The following is a 24,814-nucleotide window of genomic DNA, read 5'->3' as shown; positions in this document are numbered from 1 at the left end:
ATCACAGTGTGTTTGCAGATGCACGTTTTCTTAGCTGCACAGAATACAAATTTCAAACTTTCCAGAATGAAGATATGAATGAAGATGTGATTCTAAATGAAGGAATGCTCTCTTTTTTTTTTTTTTTTTTTTTATTGATAACCACAGCTACCTAAAGAGGAGGGTGAGGGTTATTTGGTTTTACTATCTTTTGTACAGCGTTACTGTCACATAAAGCAGAGCTGCAAAAACAGATTTAAAAATTCAAAAGCCTGAACATCAGGAGCTCACAAATGGCAACTAAGGTGATATGCAAAGGTAAACTACTAAGAAGGAAAAACTGGTGACAAAAATTCCCACCCAGTTCTATACATTTCTACTAGAAATAGCTGGGTGTTTGGTTTTGTTTCTGGTTTGTTGTTTTTTTGGTTTGGTTTGGTTTAATAATATAAAATAAAAAAATACCTTTTCTTTCCCCTAAATACTTAATAATGCAGAATTTACCAGATTAGATTATAAATTTGATCCATGTGGCCAAACCAAAATGCTTTAGAGGAAGGTGTAAAAGAGACCTAGTTGCAGGAAAATCTACATTCATGAAGTTCTTATCTTCATAATTAACCATTAGAGATTGTATTAAACCCTTAACTATGATATTTTATTCACTTACAAAGTTATTCCAAGTTTAGAAAATGCTACCATACACCATGGCTATCCTTATTATCTGATTCCTTTTGAATATTGTTAGATTTTGGCCTCTGACTGAGAGGCTTATCTGCATATCTGCAAAATTATTAGTTCTTTTGGGACCTACCTCTACACTTTTGTTTATAAAACATCAGGATGATGAGTATTGGCACTCAGAGTTTAGCCTCCTTACTCCTCTGCTTTCAGGTGCTATGTATGTTATAAAAGTAAAATATTTATCCCTTGGATAGACAAAAATTCCTACTATAGGAGAAACCTTACAAAGTTCATTACAGCTCAGGACTCCATCTATATTTTTATATTCAGGTACATTTGGACTTTTGATTGTGAAGCTGTATCTAACTGTTTGGTAGTGTAGACATATAACTGCCTGCAGTTGACCAATTTATAACTCTCTTGCCTGTCAGTGTATTTGGGGAGAACTGTACAAATTCTACATGGAATCACTAATAAAAGTCTATTGTCATACTTTAATATCACTAACAGATTCAAGGACAACAATAATTTCAGTGGAGATATTCTGAGATATCCTTTATCTCCTGTGAAAGGAGCTGTACATTTTTTTCATAGTCATCAGTTTCTATTTACAAGTAATTGCTGCTGAAGGCTGTGTTTCCCCTGAGGCTACTGTAGAACATGGTGTGCAGCACTGCCATGAAGGAAGGGTGTAAGACTATGAAATTAGAGATATATTCTTTTCCTCTAGTTTGGCAAACAAGAATCACTTCAGAATTGGTTATGATTGAACCAGTTCTATTTATTTTGGGTTTGCACATAAGGAAAACAAAGAAGAATGCACATCATTTTAAAACAATGATAATTTTATTTCTTGTATTTGCTTTTCAAAGAAAATAAAATTCAGTCAACTAGAGATACCAGAGACAGAACAGGTGGTGGCATCCTTTTATCTCAGAACTGTTGTTAGGTGTTGTTTTACCTCATAATCATTCTTCGTATTGGAGGCTCTTGGGTTCAGGTTTCGCAGCATCCCGAAATCCACAGATTCACAGAATGCATTGGGTTGGAAAGGACCCTCAAAGGTCATCTTATCCAACCTCCCTTCAGTGAGCAGGGACATTGCCAACTAGATCAAGCTGCCCAGGGCCACATCAAGTCTGATCTTGAATGGCTTCAGGGACAGGGCCTCAACCACATCCCTGGGCAACCTCTTCCAATAGTTTTCCACTCTTATTGTAAACAACTTCTTCCTTATATCTAACCCAACTCTACCCTGCTCCAGTTTGAAACTATTGCCCCTCATCCTGTCACTACAAGCCCTTCTCAACAGTCCTTCCCCAGCCATCCTGTAGGTCCTCTTTAAACACTGAAATGTACCCATAAGTCTCCCTTTAGTCTTCTCTTCTCCAGGCTGAACACCCCCAATTATTTCATCCTGTCTTCATAGGAGAGGTGATCCAGCCTTCTGATCACCTTTGTGGGCCTCCTCTGGACCTGCTTTCCATGGACCATGCAGAGTAGAATGGCAGAACCATCTCTCTTGATCTGCTGGCCACACTTCTTTTGATGTAGCCCAGGATGTAATTGGCCTTCAGGGCTACAGGAGTGCACTGTTGGCTAACGTCCAGCTTCTCATCCATTGGTATCCCCAAGTCCTTTTTTCAGGGCTGCTCTCAATTTCATCATCCCCCAGCCTGTATGGATATCGAGGATAGCCCTGACCTAGGTGTAGGACCTTGCATTTTGCCTTATTGAACCTCATGAGATTCTCAGCCTGTCCTCCAGGTCCCTTTGGATGACATCTCATCCTTCAGACTTATTACCACTCAGCTTGGTATCATCTGCAAACTTGCTACCATACCTTCAAATGGACCTTTTCTATATGAATGAACATTTAAAGACTCACTGAAACTAGAATCACACCTTTTCTTAACATTAGAACCATAGAATCATAGAATCATTTTGGCTGGAAGAGACTTTAAAGATCGTCAAGTCCAACCATTAACTCAACAGTGCTAGGTCACCACTAAATTGTGTCCCTAAGCACCACATTTTAAATATCTCCAGGGATGGCAAGTCAACCAATTCCCTGGCCAGCCTATTCCAGTGCTTTACAACCTTCTCTCTGAAGAAATTTCCCTAATATCCAACCTAAACTTCCTCTCGTCCAGCTTGAGCCAGTTTTTCCTGTCCTATAACTTGTTACATGAGAGAACAGACTGATCTCCACCTCATTACAACCTCCTTTCAGGTAGCGAGAGAGTGATAACATCTCCCCTGAGCCTCTCTTTCTACAAGCTAAACCATCTCAGTTTCCTCAGCCACCTCTCATAAGACTCTATACCCTTCAAACTATTGCTAGTAGATTCCTTGATACAATTAGTTTCTTTACAGAGTGTCACACTCAGACAATGCTCACTAGTTCAGGCATTAAACCAACTAACATTTCCAAAGGCAGTATAGACAAAGCTTTGACAACTATGCCACTCTCCATTTTATACAGTTACTACCCCAGCAGGAAATGAATTCAGAAATTCTTCATGTTCTCATGATAGAAATCTCATCTTACAGGGTGAATTTCTGTTACAAAAAAATATCTCATATACTGTATGCTGTCAAATTATATCAGTAACTTAGAACTGGAAAAAAATGCACAAATATATAACACTTAGGTCCACAGTTGAACCACATGGGACACAGAAGACACATTTTTAAGTGCCCTGTTGTGTGGATGCAGACATTGTGGTTTCTTCTACTCCTGCTCTGCCTAGAACTAAAGATGTAGCCACCATGTCTGATATATCAGAGAAGGATGCCTTTTGTGCATTTTGAGTCAAAAGATGCAGCATTACGGATCTGGATTTTGCATGAACTGCATATATTTACTAGATATAAAACCTTCAGGATTATGAAATCAGTGGCTGGATTTACAGCAGAATAGCTTAGGCACAATAAAATTTTAGACTTTTAGCCTTTCCAAACCACCGGTTCCTATTCTTAAGCTTCTCTCCACACTGCTCTCCACAAGTGCTCCCTAAACATAACCACCCTCTGTTAAAACATTGCTCATCATTTGTTCTCTATCTGTGAAATACCTACACCTCCTAGAAGATAGCTGTTTATTCATCTGAAATAAGCAGACATGATCTCTGAAACTGCAGACAAGTGTATTTTTAATAGACTGCAACAGAGCGTGACTTGTGAACTGAAGAAACAAAACAAACTCTGTCTTTGAAAACTGTAGGTACTCTAGTTTCCTTAATGTTCTTTGACAAATCTAGGCACTTTAAGCTTTTAGGAAGCAACAGAGAGTTTTCTTTTCTTTTTCTCTTTCCTTTCCTAACACAGAGATTACTCATACACTTTAATTTTATTGTAAAATGCAGTCATCATTGAAATAAGAAAACGTGTACATATAAACTACTTCAGGAAAGAGAGTGTGATTCTTCAAGATAAGTGAAAGAGGACTTGGTTAAAGAAAAAAATAGATATGAATTGTGAATATACTGAAAAAGCAATTTCAGTAAGTAGTCAATAAGGTATAGAATGTGAAGCCTCTCTGAAATATCCTTCATCCAAGTGGATGGCTTTGTAGAAGTAAGAGGCTATTGTTTACTAGAGTTGAAAAGTTAGAATTAAAAAAAAAAGGGAAAAGAAGCACACTGGTGCTCTGAAATACATCACTGCTGTCTAACCTGACAGGTTAGATCTAAGTAACTTGTATATATTCTGTCGTTTTAAACAGCATGGTAGTGCTAACTACAGTAAAAATAGGTCTTGGCATCAAGTCTGAGGCACTACAAGCGTTGGAGAGGTGCCCATGGTTTCATTTTGCTACCACAGACATCTACTCTTCTTCCAGTGTGTGTGTAATGTTAACATTAGGAGGAACACATGTTCACTCATGGACAGAGGCCCATACAGCTTCTGTTTTTATTCGAATGATGCAAAATCAGGTTTAAACCTTCTCATTCTGCAGCTAAGACGTTTTACAAAAGCTTTTATCTTAGTCCTTTATTTCTGTATCCTTTTATTAGGATACATTAATCATTAATTAGACTTATAATCAAAGTGATCTGCAAGGTACTAGTGCATTCTCTAAGATGACATTGACAGCATTTATAAATCTCTTGGTTGAAACCAAACCCCCAAAATCTGTCCAGAGTAGATCTTCAGCCTCCTCTCAGTGTTTTGAAATACAATGAACTTTTTCCATCAGAGAGGTATAGAAAACACGTGATGTCATACAGAACAGGCCTGTTAACTGCAGTTTTGTTATTTCTTTGTATATTCTGCTGACCTTGAGAGAAAATAGATACAGTCAAATACTAAAATGCCTGGATGTGATACTGAAATGCCTGGCTCTGAACCAGAACCACCTTCTCAGAGCAAGTGCAGCTGGAGCAACGCCAGCTGACGGTGCTTCCCTCTAGCCAACAGTCTAGCACAAAACCTCTGAAGTACCATATAAGTACAATGAGAATGGTCAAATTAGGAAACAGTCAGTCAATTAGATGTGTCAATTTGAGTGCAGCTGTAAAGCAATGCATGACACAGTTTACACACATAATGTATTTAGCATTTTTCCTGGTTTGGCAATGCCTGCAATGTGTTTTTATATCATTGTCCATATGCCATTTAATACATTTTCTGAGTTTGCAGGAGAATTCAAACACACACAGAGTTATTCATTAAAACTACACAAAAGGACAGGATAGTCAGTTCACAACAAAGCTGAGTAATATATGACTTTTATTTTAGATAAATAATGAAAAACATACTGTCAAATTCCCTAATTGTACTTTGTATGGCACAGATGTGTAAAATTCTAATTTACACAGGTGCCTTTAGAAAAGCTTTTAGGAGCCTGGAAAAATATAGATAGGTTGCATACAACAGAAAGATTAGAGGGAAGAGTTAACAGCAGTTGGGGCACTGATAGCAAATGTTTCTTGACTAAACTTCCATTCATTTGAACTGGATTGTGGCTTTACCTCAACCTTTCAGAAATGGAGTAATAAACAAAGGAACTAAAACTTACATAAAGATGAGGGGTAGGGGGGGAGGGAGGGATGGAGGAAGGAAGGAGAGACACAAGAGTAAGTACAGGGTTTAAGTACTAAATCACACAAAAAAGAACTAGGAATTATAAAGTAAGAAAATGGGGAAACAAAAAAAAATTCCTTCCTATATCTTTACAAACATATTCAATTCCATTCTTCAGTAAGTGATAAATTTACTTAAAGATACTCCTATATAGTTTGTGTTATCGATAGTTTTGACTCATACAAATTAAACCAGCCCTTACAGTGTTTTAAACTGCAAATCACGTAATTGTTTTGCAGTGATGATTGAAAGTAACAGGGTCTTGTCAGGCCATAGGGCAGCACCGGAGCTACTAACTGAAAGATTCATTGGTCAATAACACATCAGTCTGCTCTGGTCTCAGAATGAGACCAGATTTCAGACTGAAATGGATATGTGAATCATTTTGTGTGTACGTAAACTTCTGTGAGGATGAGCTTCTTATTAGGCATCTGAGTTTAAAAATGGCACATATCCATTAATTTTGAATGCAGAATAGTGGACTGTATTGAATACAAAAAACATATGCAGGAGCTGCATTTGTCTCAATTGATTTTTTTTTATAAGGTCCCACGATGCAACATTTCATGTGCATCCCTGAAATCCCCAAATTCATTCTTCACACATACAGAGAGTAAAACAGTGTGTAGTTCTCTTCAGATGCAGAATGGCTGGACATTAGTTCTCTGTTCTTGATCATCAGGATGTGAAACAGCAGAGAGCATGATTAAACTATATCTACTTTTTATGCAAAACTGCCAGTGACTCAGATGCTGTCCTGTGCATAACAATGACATCTCAGTTACAGTTGTACTTTTAACACAATCTCCTTCTTACTGTGCAAAGATCATCTAATATAACTGGAAGGATTTCTCTTTAACTGCATTTGTTGAAAATAAAATTTTTGAAACTAAACCAATCAGAACCAAAAGATAAATATTTTTGTGCAGTTAATCTGATTTCTAGAAATACAGTAGATGATAAGGCATAATTTTTTTTCTTTTTTTTTTAAGAGATTATCTCTGTGAAACATTCATGGTCTTTCCAAGACTGCCCTTTGTGAGTACTGACTATTTTTTTTCTGAAGTAGATGAAGATAGCAGAATCCAGCAAGCAGCCAAAAAGGTCTATTCAAAGTTCTCTAGCACAAATTCCTTTTTCTTATACCTGTTACTGACTCTCCAATATTCCCCAGGATTGGAGTAGGAATCAAATCATAGCAAATTTCATTTTTCTGGCAGCACTTTCTCATCTTTGGGAAAGAAGCTATCATTCATCATGAAGCCAGAAGCAAACATGTCAGACAAGCAAAATGCTGATGTTTTCCATCATGTGACAGGTGCATAATCTCTTCAATGTACACAACTTAGCGTGCCAGCTCAGTGCTCATACTGGAACAGACATGCAACCATGCAGAAAAGAATAAAGTATACAACCTTCAGGTGCACACATGAGAATCTCACTGAACTACCAAAAAAAAAAAAAAAAAAAAAAGGCTTTATATATTATTAAATAATCTACACTTATCTTAGAGCAGCTGGCACTTTCTCTCTTCCTGGTATCTCCTAATAAACTTATAATTAAAATTCTTGTTCCATGTACATACTTAAAATGCTAGTGGCTTCATTAATATAAAAGTAAACAGAGAAATGAAATTACAACCTAAGACTGTGGGCATATCTTACAACAATAAAGCTGAGTCTTTAAAATGACATACGTGTTTGCACAAAGCCCTTCATTCAGCAAGAAGAATGCTAGCTGAAACTTGGATACACACCATGCTTAGTAACAAAAAATCTGAACAGGGGTTAGAATTTTTAAAGACAGCTGCATTCAGCCCTCCATAAGACTTTGTTGAGTGGGTAGCACAATCTGAAGGAAATCTTCCCCATACCTTTTACGCTCCTTAAGTGGCCAGCTCACACCTACATATCATGAGCAAGCAGACTTCAGTCCAAGGAGGGTTCAGTAAACCTTCCACAGATGCATTTCACCTCAAAACAACTTCAGGAAACTTGGGAACTTTGCCTCTTTTTCCTCTAATCATTCACTTTGGGAGCAAAGCAGCTAAACAACAGAGCTGATGACTACCCCACAAAGAATGCTACAATCCTAAATTATCAAAATGAATCTGAATAGCATGTAAGTGAGCAGAGCTCAAGACATCTTTCTGTACAAGAGTCGTTGACTACGGTAATCCTTCTGATTAGTTAATTTAATGCAGTTTAGAACATAGAATCACAGAATCAACCAGGTTGGAAGAGACCTCCAGGATCATCAAGTCCAACCGATCACCCAACCCTATCTAATCAATCAGACCATGGCACTAAGTGCCTCATCCAGTCTTTTCTTAAATACCTCCAGGGACATTGACCCCATCACTTCCCTAGGGGGGCAGCCCATTTCAATGGCAAAATCACTCTGTGAAGAACCTTTTTCTAAGATCAGGCCTAAACTTTCCCCTGCACAGCTTGAGACTGTGTCCTCTTGTTATGTTGCTGGCCGCCCGGGAGAAGAGACCAACCCCAGCCCATCTACAGCCACCCTTTGGGTAGTTGTAGAGAGCAATAAGGTCTCCCCTGAGCCTCCTCTTCTCCAGGCTAAACACCCCCAGCTCCCTCAGCCTCTCCTCACAGGGCTTGTGCTCCAGACCCCTCACCAGCCTCATTGCCCTTCTCTGGACATATTCAAGCAACTCAACATCTTTCTTGAGCTGAGGGGCCCAGAACTGGACACAGTACTCAAGGTGTGGCCTAACAACGGCTGAGTACGGGGGCAGAATGACTTCCCTGCTCCTGCTGGCCACACTATTCCTGGCCATTCTTTCACCATGAGAAAGTTTTTCCTTATGTTCATGTGGAACCTCCTATGCTTCAGCCTGCACCTGTTGCCCCTTGTCCTGTCACTGGACATCACTGATAAGAGCCTTTTTCCATCCTCCTGACACTCTTCCTTCACATATTTATAAACATTAATGAGGTCACCTCTCAGTTTCATCCAAGCTAAAGAGACCCAGCTCCCTCAGTCTTTCCTTGTAAGGTTGATGTTCTGTGCCTCTGCACTGGACTCTTTCAAGCAGCTCCCTGTCCTTCTTGAACTGAGGGGCCCAGAACTGGACACAATATTCCAGATGCAGCCTCACCAGTGCACAGTAAAATGCTCTTAATGTTCTCTGTGAAGCACCTGTAAAAATGACAATCTAAAAATGGTATGTTTAATACCACCTGGGGTTTGTGTTCTGCTGCTTGAGATTAAGCACAAACAATAAACATGGAGTTTCATAAAAGCCACCAAGACTGGGTTATGCAAAGTTATTTTGGATTGGTATTTTTACCTTTTGATAACTGGCCGTAATATATATTATTTTTAACTTTTTGAATATTATATAGCAGTTTCTTCAGTTTTATATTAGTTTTAAACTTACATGTAAAAAGGTAATATATACAAGTAGAAATAGTTTCTGTCACAAAGGACTGTTAAAAATGTTACAGATGTCAAGACTATAAATCAACATATTCCCACTCTTTTCAAGTTACCTTAGCTTTTAACAAGTTTTCTCTGACGGATGTGTCACACCATGCAAATTCAGGCATTTAACTCAGCTATAATAACTAGGTAGAAATCCAACATTCCCTATATCAAAAGTGGAAAGAGGAGATTCACGGTATGTCTGCAGAAAAGTACTTATGCTTATTTACATGCCCTTCATCACACACATTTGAAGATAATACACACAGACAACACACACAGGCAACAACTCTCAGTTTATGGACTTGTGCTAGCTCTACAGGTTTATACTCCTCTAGGTTCTATTCAGAATCTCTTAGCAAATTTATACGTTTGGGAATTGATCCCAAGGCCACTAAATGTAAAGGTAATCTTTCCATGACAGTGTATGAGTTTTGGATGAAAGCACCTGCTTTCAGCATTAATGGTGTTGGTTTTTTGTTTATCAGTGAAAATATTTTGACATTGACATAAAAAATAAAAGCTTCTCAATATTCTTTCTACTTGATCTAGAATAGTTAAGTAAACACAAACTCTTTTTAAAAACGTACAATGACTTCTGCTATTGTTGTAAGCACTACTAACGGTTAGGAAAACAACTTCCTCAAAATACTTTGGAGAAGTTTTAAGTACTCTGTATTTAAATAGAATTGTGTCTGAAGCTAACAATTCAATGAATTTCTAGTTGGAAGTATACATTACTAATTAATGCTGTGCTAAATTTTTTTACTGTCAACACTTCAAAAAAGGAACTATTGCTTTTAAGTAGTACTTTAAGTTCCCAATCTGATTGCTTCATTCTCTCTGAATAAACTCAAGACATTAAAACAAACAAACAAACAAACAAACAAAAAACTAAAAACAACAAAACTCAGGACTCTAAAATCAATTGTAAAGTGAGGAATCATCTAACTAAAGTCTGTTTATTTTCTTTTTCATTTTTTTCACCCTCACAGAAGATCATAATACCAAATTTCAAATAACATACTCTATAATTGTTTTTAAAATGCTTCTTTTGGTGATATGCATTAATTAACAGTAGCATTAACAATATTATTAACAGTAGGATAACGTGAAATCTTACAGGCAACTTTGAGTCTATTCAGGCAATATATATATATATGTGTGCACTAAGATATTATTTTTTTTCCTATTAAGACAAGCAATTTACTTGTATAAACATGCACACTATTATTGTGATGTCCATAAGGCTTTGTGTGGAAACATGTTTTTATTTGCAGAAAAAAGGAGCAACACTGTGAAAAGAATTATTTGAGATACAGAGCTACTGTATTAGCATAATAATTAGGTCATTATCTGAAGACTAACAAATCATTTAGAAAAAAAAGCAAACTAACAAGTGAAATTCAGTGTTCAAAGCTGTGTGATTTAATGTCATTTCTATGTTCAGTCTTGAGTTTCATAAATGAAATGTGAAAGAGGTATTCATTAGTCTTTAGGGGTCAAACCAAATCATCCTTTACTACAAGATAAGGTGAACCAATGGTGTAAATCAAAACTCATTGCATAATTGCCTTCCAAGCGATGTTTTCACTATTTCAATACTCAGAAATTAATTTCTTTTGTTATAGGTACCTGCCATAAAACTGACTGGCCAAAGCTGCTAAAACACAAAAGTACCACACATTTATACAACAAAGTACTTTTCAAACTTAAGACTAAACAAAAGAGAATTTAAATACAGTTAATCTAAACATGTTTTCTGATATCAGACACCATTTTTTATCTTTACATATTTCATCTATGATATGCCATTACCCTGGTACTCACTCTCCCTGACTTAATTGAAAAGTCCAGGGAAATCAAGCTGGATTCAATTCAGTAAGCCCGCTTACTTCCATTTTTTTAGTGAGGGAAATGTTTTTCTGCCACATTCTCTCCTCCCCAATTCTTCTGCTTGAATCAGCAAGTATTTTGTCAAGCTATACAGACCTGTCCTTTAATTCTCTAGGAAAGAGCGCCCTCTAAACCAGGCATATCAAGCCTTTGTACAATTGTAAGTGGATACATGTTGACTTTTCTGACTAAATTAAAACTTATATTTTAAAATATTATAAAAAACACCTTCCAGAAGAAAGGAGGAAAGAACTTATGTAAAAGATTGATTACTTTAATTTCTTATTTTTTAAGGTTTTCCAAATCTCATACACTTGCAGTTTTCAAGATTGATGCTGCTGTTATTGTTCTTTCCTACATAACTTGTCATTTTCACCACTAGCAGGTAGATAAAAACTCATATAGTTGACATTTGCCTCTCCCTTCCTATTAGAAGTAAGAGAGGGAGAGCTAAATGTCTGACGTTCTGTACTGCTTAGCATAACTGATATCAGAAAAGATGTGAAACAATCAAGGGATGACAGATATCCAAGTACCAAAATTTTAATTTGTTATTAAAAGATTAGGAAAATGCTTTCTTTTTGCTCTGAGCTAATAATTAACGAACTATGCTTATATGATCTTCATTCATTCCTCCTATTGTTTGCTTGGTTGGGGTTTTTTTGTTTGGTTGGTTGGGTTTTTTTCAAAGTTACATGTATCAACCAGAAAGAAATAATTGTTTTCATTCTGCCCAGGCATTCTCCTTCATTATTTTTGACAAATGTAAGCTCATCTTCTTAGACTTTTGAAATGCAACCATTTCTGTCATATCTGTGGATGATATCAAAGATCTGTATAGTGCTTCATGTAACAGGCAGCATCACTGAAGGGTAATAATAAGCATTAAAAGAAACAGTCATTTAAGAATATAATGAGAAAATGTCAGTATTATTGTGCCAGCCACACCACCATCACATTCAGTTCCTTGGTTTATAATATAGGAAACCTACCTTTTGAATCATATATATCTGTAAATTCTAAGAGTTTGTTTGCAATTATTTCAAATTACTCATTTCTAAGAGTGAAAATAGTATAGTGCTCTAAATATTAGGAGATGAGAATAGAAGAAAGGATAGTACTTGATTAGTAAACTTATCATCACTTACCTTTTCTGCTGATTGGGCTGTACCAAAAAAGATTGGAATAAAAGCTAACCAAATTATGCAGGTTGTGTACATAGTAAATCCAATGGGTTTCGCTTCGTTGAAGGTCTCTGGCACCCCTCTTGTTTTAATAGCATAAACAGTGCATGTGACCATCAAGAGAATACTGTATCCAAGGGAACAAATGAGAGAAAGATCTGAAATGTCACATTTGAGAACTCCCCTGGCGTTTTCTGGTTCAAGTGTCCTCTGCTCTCCATAGTCTACGATGGTATGTGGTGGGTCAATAGCAAACCAGATGAAGACTCCAATAAGCTGCATGGATATGAGGCTGAAAGTGATCACCAGCTGGGAAGCTGGACTAATAAATTTGGGAGCTGTGACAGATTTTTTGCCTTGTTCAAATATTCTGTGAATTCTGTTTGTTTTGGTGAGCAAGGCAGCATAGCTGAAACACATGCCAAGCCCTAGAAAGATCCTTCGAAACGAGCAGACCACTGTATCAGGACTTGCGATCATTAAAAAAGTAATGGAGTAACAGAGAAAAATCCCAGTCAGGAGCACGTAACTAAGCTCCCGTCCAGAGGCCCTGACGATCGGGGTGTCGTTGTACCGGACAAATGTCACAATCACAAAGGTGGTGGCAATTATACCGAGAATAGCTATGAAGACGGGCACGATGGCCCAAGGAGAATGCCACTCCAGTTTGATTATAGGAATAAGCTGGCAATCTGTACGGTTGGCGTTTGGTCTCTTATTAATGGGGCACAGTTCACAGTTGAATTCATCCACCTGGTAATGGTATCCCTCACAGCGCTCGCAGTGCCAGCAGCACGGCACTCCCTTCACGGTTTTCTTTCTTTCCCCAGCTTTACAGGGCAGGCTGCAGACAGATGCTGGATGAGTATGTTGTCTATTAGCCCACTGCATGTCTTCTACCTGTGGGTACAAAAAATTAATGAGCCTTCTATTTCCCCCCATTTATAACATGCTAATCTTGGCCACAGGATTGTCATAAATCACTACATGCTGACAGTACAAATACAGTTTACCATAATAAGAAACCTGTTTCTTTCCCTTGTATTGACTTTATAAAAGTGTTAACTGATTGTGTCCAATAAATCATTCATGCCACAGGCTCGATGAGTGTCATTAGTTTCTATTTACCTCTTTATTGCTGACTAAATTGACGTCTGTAAGGATATTTATTGACTCCAGGCTAGTTTAAAAGCAAAAAAAGCCCTGTAGACAGTGTTTTAAAAGTTAATCACATGCAAATATAAATACCAGTAGTTCTAAAACATTTAATTACAAAACAAGGCTATATGAGTTTCAGATAACTTTCTGGTAAAAATAAAGAAATAGATTAAAATCTCCTTGCATCACTTCTGGAAGAACAATGAGAGCCAGGAAAAAAATTCTACTTCTTCCATGAATGGTTATTTTACATTTTCCTACTCCCTGCGTTTTGAAATGTGCAAGAGTATTTACTTTTCTAGAAGACAAACATGAGTATACACTGCTTTCTGAATAATAATGGAGAAAGACATACTTCAGTTTTCCTTATTTAAAAAGTCCAAGAATCTTTTTGTAGTGCAGAACAGATGCACACAATGCACTGTTTTGGAAATTTCAGCTTTCTCCACAGCCACACATTATTAAATATACTTTTTTCATCCACTCATCTATTCTTTCTGCATGCCTTATAAATAAAATATGAATAGAAAACTCATGGATTTAAAGCATCACCTGCTTAAAATTATCACTCAGTTTCAGCCCAACAGTTCCTAGCCCACCTTTAGTAAAATTGTGTTCTTCCAGAGCTCCCTCTGAGTGAACCAGAGCAGTGTGTGGAGCAAAGAGCTCCTTGCAGGCAACAGAATCATTCTATATTGCTCCCGTGCTCCACTTTGCATTCCTTTGTTAGGTTGTAAACACTTAGCACTTTTGATTCATTTGGAGGCTTTATTTATAAGCGAAACAGCAGTAGCAAAACTTCAGCCTCAGGAATGTTTTCAGTTCCTTCTGGAGGAGGACAAAACAAGGACAACTTATTAAGAGGGATAATTTTGGCCAATTTCTTTTTCCAGTATTTTTTTTCAACAGATTTGAGAGAAAAATCACAATGTGCCAGCTTCATTTGCCTTCCTCAGAGAGCAGAGCATCAGTCGCAGCACCACTTAGGGTGAATAAAGCAGCTACAAACAGCCAGGCTCTTTGTCTCCTCTGCCCACTTTTCTGCACGGTGTGGGACTTTTCTGTTACCTGCCACTCAAAGTGGCAAACAAGGGACCACACAGAAACAAAGAGACAAGAAACTCACTCATACAACCAGCTCTGGGAATTCCCCAGAGTCACTCAAGGACTTCAGTCAGATTTGGATGAGTCTGAATCATATTTTTTATCAATGACTGTGATAATTACACAAAATGAAGCACCTGGTGACTATCTAAGCTTCCTAAAACCTGTAAGAATAACCCAGTCGCTGGACGACTTTTGATAGAGCCCTAGCAGAACATTTGCCACTCCTAAGAAAATACTAATCTCTTAAAATCTGGTTTTACTCACTGAAATTCTCAAGACCTGCATAAAACTTTGTGTTTCATCTACTAGATGAGAGAAAACATGATGAAACCAGTGTAATAGCAAATATATATTCTCCTTTATAGTGTTGGTAGGAGAATAAATGCATCAAAGACTAGGATTTAGTCAGATCCTATCATGATGGGGACAACAGGAGGCCCTGGTCATTAAAGCAGACCTGTCGATAAGTTTGGGATGACTCAAGACAGAACAGTACTGCATATCTGCCAGACTAAAGCACATAATGTAGAATCACCAGGAGAGTACACAACACCTGATCCAGCATAAACTTAGTACGGCATGGACAGGCAATATTTAATCTGGCAGAAAGCCTGACAGGATAAAGCTAAGGTGTTCAATGTTTTTAACACATTAAACTAGAAATGTGAGTTTATACCAGATCAGCGTTTAATATCATGAGGCTACAGTGTTTCTTATCTATCAGTAAGCATCCTAAAGCCATATTTACTGTACTGTGAATCCGTGGCTTAGACAGGTATAGAGAATGCTTTTATTGTACAGCTATGTTTTCACATACTTTTGTCTTGATGGTGCTTTAATTGTCTAAAAACATGCTTAAAAACTCTTTCTATCTGGCAATACAGTTGAGTACCTCATGTGACTCGTCCTAGTAGCAACAATGATACTAAACTCCTAATTCTAAAGGTCACTGGTAAAGATTCAAATTATGGTTTTCATTCTAGTACACTGGACACAAGATATCATTTTGGACATAGCAATACAGGGTTCTGAATGTTGGAAAGCTAGCTGGCTAAACAATTTGAAAGCTTTTCTTTCTTAAAAAAATAACTTGAATATAAGTACTATTAGCTGTTAATGATGGAATTATTCAAACAAGAATGGACTCTAAAAGCATTAAAAAATGCTAAATCAGCATGGAGAGTAACCAGAATGAATGACTTGTGCAGTTGCATTTTACAAAGTACACAAGTTACATCTTACAATCTGTCCTGTCTGGATTACTTTTTAAAGCAAAACATGCAGTTAATGTAGGTTGACCAAGATTTCTGAAAAAGCTCTTAACAAAAACCTTGTGAGTTCTTGCTCATGATTTTTTTATTGCATGTTCTACTTAGCAAGAAAGAGGAGGTATTTTCCTAAGAACTGCTGATCAGTGCTTGAAATTGGAGACCCTCTTTAAGACACTTGCAGATCAGAGAAAATTCTGGTATTGTAGGATTTCTGCTCTCAGTTTGAGCAAGGATCAGATTCTCTCATGAACCCAGTAATCCTGTCAGCTCATTTTATAGCTGCGTTAACAAGTAATGTGGCATAGTAAGAGCCAGTCTGTGGAGTGAAAGTGTTGGCTCTGAGGACCTGATGTTCACACTGGTCATTATTTGAAATTAGAGTCTGGGAAGGAAGGTTATTGAACTAATTTTGATGTAGTTCAGTGGACTGAACACCTGGTAATGATTAAAGAAGATTAGATGTTCTTCTGGAAAGCATCTTCTGTATTCAGTTCAGCCAAAAGCAATCCAGTTCTTGTAGCCCAAGACCCACTCCACAATGAGCAGGTGTGCTAAGTGGGAACAATTAGCAGATTCATTTCAAAAGTAGACTCTTGACTGAAACTAAAATGTTAATGTGCATACACCCTCAGACTACACTGCTGTAATAGAGGCAGAGTAAAGGATAGGGGAAAATACACCTCAGAATGAGCACTACTTGCCTTCATTACATCTGAACTGGTCTGCTAAGGGTTGCTGTATGGGCAACAGTTAAAGACTGAAACACCAAGCTACTTCTGGTCATCTGGTTCATTCCCAGCTATGCGTAACCTGCATCAGTCTTTGCCTGTAATTTATTCTTGACCTATTGTTTTGCATAATAGAAATATAACAATGAAATCCAGTAAAGGACATAATTACAACAATGGTCTATCACTTTTTTCAGTCACTTAATGTATATATCAGAGGACTCAGCTTCTCAAATCTGGGCAGAATATTCACCCATGTCATTATTTTTCTATCTTTAGGTTATAGCACTATTGATCTCACTTCTTCTCTGAGATTAACTTTAGACAATAAATGATAGTAGAAACTGAAGAAAAAGCAAAGGAGGATCATTTGGGAACATAGGCTCAGGGACATTTTATAATGTTCAGAACTGCTGAAAACCTTCAATTGTCATAAACTTTAAAGAGAGTTGGTGGATGCTCAGTTTCTCTTGAAAATCATATTTTTTAACGCAGACATAAACAGTTAGCAGTGGAACTTTCAAAAGTGCCAAGGGGAACGTGTTCAACCCATCTAATTAATTTAAATGGGAGCTAAGTGCCTTATCTGTTTAAGTGCTTTTGAAAATCCCACTATGCTTCCATCTGCAATTTTCACAGTCTAAGTACTTTGAGAAACTGTTCCAAAGAGATCTAGAAGTTCAAATGTTACAAAACTAACTTAAGAGGAGCTTAACTTTAGGCACACATTCTTAAACAAGATTCTCAGGGGGGAAAGAATCTGACAAAGTCAAAGTCAGACAAGACAAGAAAACAGGGGCTTTGACACTGAAAAAGAATTAAAACGTTCTTCAGCCCTTACTAATGTGGGTCTGTAGCACTCTTTATACTGCTCAGACATTACTAAGGCTGAGCAAGTCTCAGATTATTAAGTAGCCTTAAGTAAACAGTTTCTGCAAGACTTATTTTGTTACCTTCATTTTCGTGTGACATCTTTTAGCTGCTGTTCCCTTATAGCATGATACAAGACAAGGAAAAAAATCATTGTTAAATATATCTGAATTCATTGTCTAGGTCAGATGGATAGGGATAGACTAGCTCTGTATCTACTTTTAATAAGAGTTTAAACATTATTATTAATGTTAGTTGAGTAACTCCTCTGAATTCGCAAAGTCTGATAGATTGATGTGCTATCATGAAGCACCTCACATTGCCCTAAGATGAGGTTCCATTTTCTACTATTCCAGTACTTACTGGATTGAAAATATCTGAAAGAGTATGACAGCACATATGTAAGACACATACTCATTTTCTATTAAATGCATCAGGATACAAAAAGAGAATGGCTTCATTGCTATTTAAATGACATTAAAATCATCTCTGTATGAAATATCTGCCTGACGGAGCTGCAATTTGCTTTAATTTGTGGCATTAAGATTCACAGTTCACTAAACCATTAAAATACAGACAAAATGTCATTTCATATCAAACCCAAGTAAACACCTCTATCCTTCATGAACATTAGAAATACAATTTCTTCTAATATCTAATAATAAAGCTAAAAATTAATAATGTTGGAACTGGGCTAAAACAAGACGGGATTTACATGACACAGTACAAGTAGCACATTCACATTCCTGGAACCTATGTCCTTCCAATAATCAAGCAACTCATTCAATTTAGCCCTCAGCAACGAGAGAAGACTGATCAAAAATGCTGTTAATAGGTCACATACAACTTCTGAATCATTTATGTGTACAAATCCACTCTGTTTTCCATTCTTAATGGTCATGGATAAATTTATCACATAATTCAGCAACTGGTAAGAATATAAAGGCACTCAGATAGCCTTCAGAGAGTTTATAAGAAGAAGATTGGTAGATAATAATTTAACGTTTCTGCTTATGTTATATTATCACTTACAGGAATTTTCATTTTTGGTATCTTACAGCAAAATATTTATTAAAAATAAGTGTTAAAGCACATTATTATAATGAATGGAATTATACAAGAGCTGAACAGAGGAATGCAAGAATGCATTCTACTAGAGTTATGGGAGCAGGAAAATATCTTATTTTGTAGTCAGACAAGACTTTCAAAAGCATCAAGGTTCTCACATAAATTCATAGAGCATTTAAAGATATTCAGATTCTTAGTTATAAAAATGACAAAGCATTGAAATAATATTATCTCCAGCTGTCACTAAAAGTCATTCTTATTTTTGTCTCAAATTTCTGGAAGTATTTCTCTTCTGAAGAAATGGTTCATCAGAGGAGAGTAGCAAGTGAATGAATTACAGCAATTTAGTTTAATATTTGGCTTTTTAAACTGTCTAATGCATCTATTCTCACAGTAAAAGTTCAAGTCTCTAATGTACCTTGTCCAATCAAGTCATTTGAACCATCAAAAACTTAAACTGGTTCAGCTAAAGTGAGCTCATTATGAGCCTAAATATAATGATTATAGCATTCAGTCTGCCAGACAGCTTTTATGCTTAGAGAAAATCTAGTTATACTTAAAGACTAAACTTACAAATATTTAAGCAGACATGTGTAGAAGGAAAATAAGGACAAAAAAATATAGTTTCAAATTTAAAAAAAACCAAACCAAACAACAACCACAAAAAAACAAATAAACAAACAATCAAGAGAAGGGGTTTTAATAAATGTTTATAGATATCTGAGGGCTGGGTGTCAAGAGGGAGGGGACAGGCTCTGCTCAGTTGCACCCTGTGATATGACAAGGGGCAACGGATATAAACTACAGCACAGAAGGTTCCACCTCAACATGAGGAGCAACTTCTTCATTGTAAGGGTCACAGAGCACTGGAACAGGCTCCCCAGAGAGGTTGTGGAGCCTTCTTCTCTGGAGACTTTGAAGACCCATCTGGATGCATTCCTGTGCAACCTGTGCTAGATTCTATGGTCCTGCTCTGTCAGGGGAGTTGGACTAGATGATGTCCAGAGGTCCCTTACAATGCCTAATTTCCTATGATCCAGTGAACAAAAACCCAAACAATAACCAACCAACCCCAATAACCAACAATTAATCCCAATTGTCAATGGCAGTATTACCATTACCATTACCAAATTTGCTGTCATTGCTGTGAATTATTTTCTTCATTCCCCTCATACTGATGATTTCCTAACAACTGTGATGTAATTTTATGAAATTTCAGGCACAGACATTCCTAGAGATTTGCAAAGAACATGGAGTCATATCTTTACTTTCGCCACATACTGGTTGAAAATTAATGCAGTCAAACATCAGTTTCACAAGAAGTCTGAAAAGCTTGATTAGATGCAGTGACCATTTGTAACACCATTAGAGGACCAGTCTGAAATATTACAAGAAAAATCATTCTTTCTCTTTTCCTTTAGGAATAGAAGAAAGTATTGTTGCTACAAGCCAGATGGATGCTGATTTCTCCAAACAGTGCATCCACGTGCCTAAAGTTACTCTTACCATCTCTATCTCACAGCTTCCCTACAGGAAAACAAAGACAGTTAAATGTGCCATCATTTAAATTTGAATATCTATATACATGCCTATATGTATAACTATTTATATGCATGCACAATTTAAAATGTCCTAGGATACAGAAAAGGAAATTATATTTATCATATTATTATTATATTATTTGAAAGTAGTGCTATGGAACTTCTAAACTTTGACCTCTAACCTTAGAATTAGCCTATCTGGCCCTGATGCAGTCTGACTTTCTTGGTGACTTTGGGCAAATTATTTAACTCATTTGAGTCTCAACTTTGCAACTGGCTGGAGGGAATCTGTCATACAGTCAGGAGCAATGGATACACTTAAGTTTAAAATGTGGGTAAAAAGTTTAAGTTTAAGGGATATAACTAATTTCCATCTCTCAGGTCTGGAAGGATTTTGCCCAACAAGTTCTTATATTTTAGAAAGTTTTATTCAAATATTTTTTACTTTTAAAACTGAGTAATAGTTTTTTTCAAAAAATTGGTACCAGAAACTTCATTCCGTGCTTCCTCAGCATGTCAGAATCCCTCCTGCCATTCTCTAGTTTCCCAGAACTATAATATCACCTGTCTCCAGAATTACCAAAACTGCTTATTGGTTGAAGGACGAAGGAAAGGCTGGGGATGTTGTTTATCATATAATAGAATCATAGAATGGTTTGGGTTGGAAGGAACCTCCAAAGGTCATCTAGTCCAATGCCCCTGCACTGAGCAGGGACATCCTCAGCTAGATCAGGTTGCTCAGAGCCTTGTCAAGTCTGACCTTGACTATCTCCTGGGATGACACATCAACTACCACCCTGAGCAACCCATTTCAGTGTTCCACCACCCTCACAGCAAAGAACTTGTTTCTAACATACAATCTAAATCTACTCTTCTCTAGTTTAAAAGTTTACCTAGACCTTAGTCAAACATTTGACACTGTCTCTCACAATATCCTCCTGGAGAAACTAGCTGCTCATGGCTTGAATGGGCAGACTATGCTAGAACTTTGCTTATGATTAAACATGTTCAAAATTCCTCAAATTTAAAACAAACAAATTCACAAACCAAACCAACCAAACAAACAGACAGACTTAGATTTTTCTGTTAGGAAATGCTGCTATCACCCTTTTTTGTCAACTGATATGTTTTGACCAGCCTCTAGTATTAAGGTGATTTCCATCATAACACTTAATGAGTACTTTTTTCTTTCTTGGAGATGACTATACGGAAGTAGCCAACAAGCATGCTTCACAAAATTTAGTGCTTCTAGAAAAGGACCTTACTTCTGGTTAGAGGTTTTTAATGTCACTTGCCTTGTGCCTGGGAAATCTCAGTTCTGTACAAGGTCCATGCAACGACTAGTTCAACAGACTAGCCGCACTTTTTGATGAAGCTCTTAACATGCTTAACAAATGTGCTCCCTCCCAAACCTGTTGCATTTATTTGCAGCTATGTTAAATTTCCCGTTGACCTGTCCCAAATGCACTGCTCCATAGCCATCATATTTCCCTCCAAGCTGTGTCAGGTGTCTTTCATCGCTCAGGTTCTCCCCCATTTCACAGCTCAGAATAAAGAGAAGGAACACAAGGTGTTAATCACTGCTGCCAATTCACTTCAGATGGATTTTATGTAGATTTTTTTCTTTAATTTGAAGAATAATTATTTTAATAAATCATATTGTTTAATGAAAAAATAGTTGCTATTACATGTTCTAAATCATTGTTTTAAGGGTGAGTCTTTATCAAAACAAGAAGCTGCTATCCACAAACACCTTCATGACGGCTTGCAAAAAATGTACTGGGCTAGACCTTCAGCAGATATAGATCATTCCAGTAACTCCATTAGAGTTATGCTAACAAGGTCATGACCCATGCATATATTTAATATTACTTAAGGAGATGCCCTGTAACTTTTATATATATATATATATATATATATATAGTGTTTCATTATTTTAGAATTAGAAATGAGTAAATCATAAAATTCCAACCTCCATAACCTTTCCTACAAAATAACAGCAACACATAAATAATACATTTTTTGTATTTCCACACTGCTCAGAGACCAATACCTCAATTACACTAAGGGTTATACAAATCTGCAAGAGAAAAATTATGGTGTTAATCCTAAAGAATTCACAGCCAAGTCATAAGATAAAGGCTAGAACAGTATCAATAGAATACAGAGAAGGCAATCCTAAAACCAATAAGGCAACACTAATCAGCATGATGGTCAGCAGCCATAGAATACGTCCAAAGAGATGCTTTTTGAGGAAATTGTAGCCAAAAAAATTTTAACAGGAGAACTAAAACAAAAGAGTATGGCAATTTTGTAACTATTTACGGGGCTTTCCATCCAAGCATAACTGGCAGCAAGACAGAGAGCACAAAGGCAGTAATTTCATCTCTGACTTCTCAAAGTATATCAGAAAACAGTAGGAATATCCTGTGATCTTGTGCTTCTCAGCACACTATACTTCAGCAAAGTGAAGTACTTGAAATTTTGCACAAAGTTACCCACACCTCAGCAACCTTGTACCTTAATTAACTCTGACAAAGGAGCAGACAAGCTTGGCTGAAATGTAGGGATCATGTTTATTTCCACGACTCAAGAAAAGAGGCACTATACCTGAAGCATTGCAAAATCCTAAACACTGAGATGTACATTTCAACATTAATTTTAGGTGGTTTTCCACTATAATAGCCCATATCCTTTTTTGCCTGCTCCTTTAATGAACAGTCAGATCTTTCTATAATCATAATTTTGAATTTTCAGCACTACATAAACAAAAGGAAATCACACTGCCTCTTTAAGCACAGTTCCAGCCAGGTAACAAAATCACATATAAAAAGTCTGAAAGCCTGAAGTAGTTCAGAGCTGGCAGAAAACAGACTGTGTTTTTTACTGAGATATTCAGCAGCAGGGGAAGAGGTCTGTTTGCCAAGTCTGTGCTGCTTCTTAGAATGAAGAGTCAATAATTAAATTGAATACTCTTTGGAAAAACCTAGTTATCTGTCAGGCACAAAACAAGCATGTGGAAGAAGTTCAAGCTAGAGAAAATACCACACAGCACATTTCGTCAGGGGAAAAAAAAAACAAAAAAACCCAAATTGACCAAGGAAAAAAGAGAAACACATTCTAAACAAGAGTAGGTCTAAAAGTCAGAGGTTTTCACATGAACTGAGCATATTGAGATTAACTCAGCAATACTTAGAGAACTTACTGAGGAGAAGAAAGCTAAGACTTTACGGGGAAGCATGGAGAACCTGCAAATGGGAAGCCTAGTGCTTATAAAAGAGGGAAAAAGAAGCCAGGGAACTATCAGTTATTCATTTTATCTTGAATTCCCAGAAATATCCTGAAAGAAATAAACAAACACATTTCAAAAATGCAGAGAAAACAACCAAGACAAATAACAGCCAAAAGGGATCTGTCAGCAGTGAGCTGTCACATTTCTTTCACTGAGAGAGTAACAGGCATCCTGGATGAGAGGCAAGCAGCTAGGTATCATTTATCTTAACATTAGAAAGATTTTTGACACCATCTCAAATTACATTCTTAGACATAAGGAACCTATTGAAACAGATCTAACCCCTAAGGGCTAGATACAGCTTATATCAGAAAACTGTAGGATTATGAAATTTGTCATTGATTCACTGTCAGAACAAAAGGGATGGTATGGAGTGGGGCCTGGAAAGGTCTATTCTTAGCCTGCTATTATTCAGTACTTGTAATAACTACTCAGTGCGGCTTGGATGATAAAATAGAGTATATGGTGATTAAATTTGGGCAATAACCATGGAAAAGGGTAAAATGTTGAAGGTCAGGACACTTACTCCAAATGATACTGCAAAGAGTCTGAGAAAAAGGACTGTGCAGATCAACAGGGACAACAGGTAGCACATTATGGGTTAGAAAGGATAGAGATAGCAGCTCTTCAGAAAAAAAAATATATCTCAGGGCTCACTCTAGTGTATTTTAATATGTTGAACCAATGTCATGCTGTCACAGAAGTGGTAAATGCCAATTTAAGAAACACAAATAAAATGATTCCCTCCTATTCTGCACTCATGAGTATACAAACCGATAGTTGTTCTGTAACTCTGCACTAGCGACACTTCAGCCAGGGCACTTTGGGAAGGCTGGACAATTGTGATTCAGTTTGAAGGAGAATCAAATGAGGAGTCCAGAGGAAAACAGCAAAGATCAGAAGTTTGTCTAGAAAACACGAACTACGTGACTTAAATGAGCGAATTCAGGTTGTATTGCCTAAAGAAATAACATAGCCTAGGGGCTAAAAAAACACGTTTCAAATAAATGAAAAGGATGAGGATGGACTGATGTATACTGCATAAAATGTAACTGGTTTAAATTACAGCAATGAGAAGTAAAGTCAGGTATTTATAAGATAGTTCAGAGCGACATCAGGAGTTAAAAAATGGAAGAGAACGCCTGCAGAGGCTGTAAAGTCATCATCCTTCAAGTAATGTAAGTAGAGAATATTCTAAATTTATTCAAGGTCTAGATAGTCTTTTGAGATCCCTGTAGCTGTCTTCTATAGTGCTAGAGCAGATTTCAAGTACTAAATATTATGAGCACAAATGAAAACCTCTGATCGTAACTAGGTCAGATAAATCAAAAAATTTCAACGTATTCTCAGGACAGCTAAATTCTTTAGACTGCCTTTTGCAGTTTTACATAATGTCTATTTCAGATTTTTTTTTTATATTTTTAAAGAATAAAGTAAATAAGAAATGATGATGATCATACTTATCCTACTCCTTGGCTAATTAATCATGTGTTTTAAATAT

At 36.8% G+C, this 24,814-nt stretch overlaps 1 protein-coding gene across 1 annotated transcript in view; it reads right to left on the bottom strand.

Annotated features, from left to right (window-relative positions):
* The window catches only part of GRM8 (glutamate metabotropic receptor 8), a 320,064-nt gene that overhangs the window by 21,951 nt on the left and 273,299 nt on the right, over window positions 1–24,814 (bottom strand). Inside the window, exon 8 of the mRNA XM_054399899.1 lies at window positions 12,243–13,178. Within this exon, the coding sequence (XP_054255874.1) occupies window positions 12,243–13,178 (936 nt within the window). The remainder of the gene's footprint in view (window positions 1–12,242; window positions 13,179–24,814) is intronic.

This window comes from Indicator indicator, chromosome 3 (assembly GCF_027791375.1).
Source record: "Indicator indicator isolate 239-I01 chromosome 3, UM_Iind_1.1, whole genome shotgun sequence".
Lineage (NCBI taxonomy): Eukaryota > Metazoa > Chordata > Aves > Piciformes > Indicatoridae > Indicator > Indicator indicator.
This window is presented reverse-complemented; position numbering and strand designations above follow the sequence as displayed.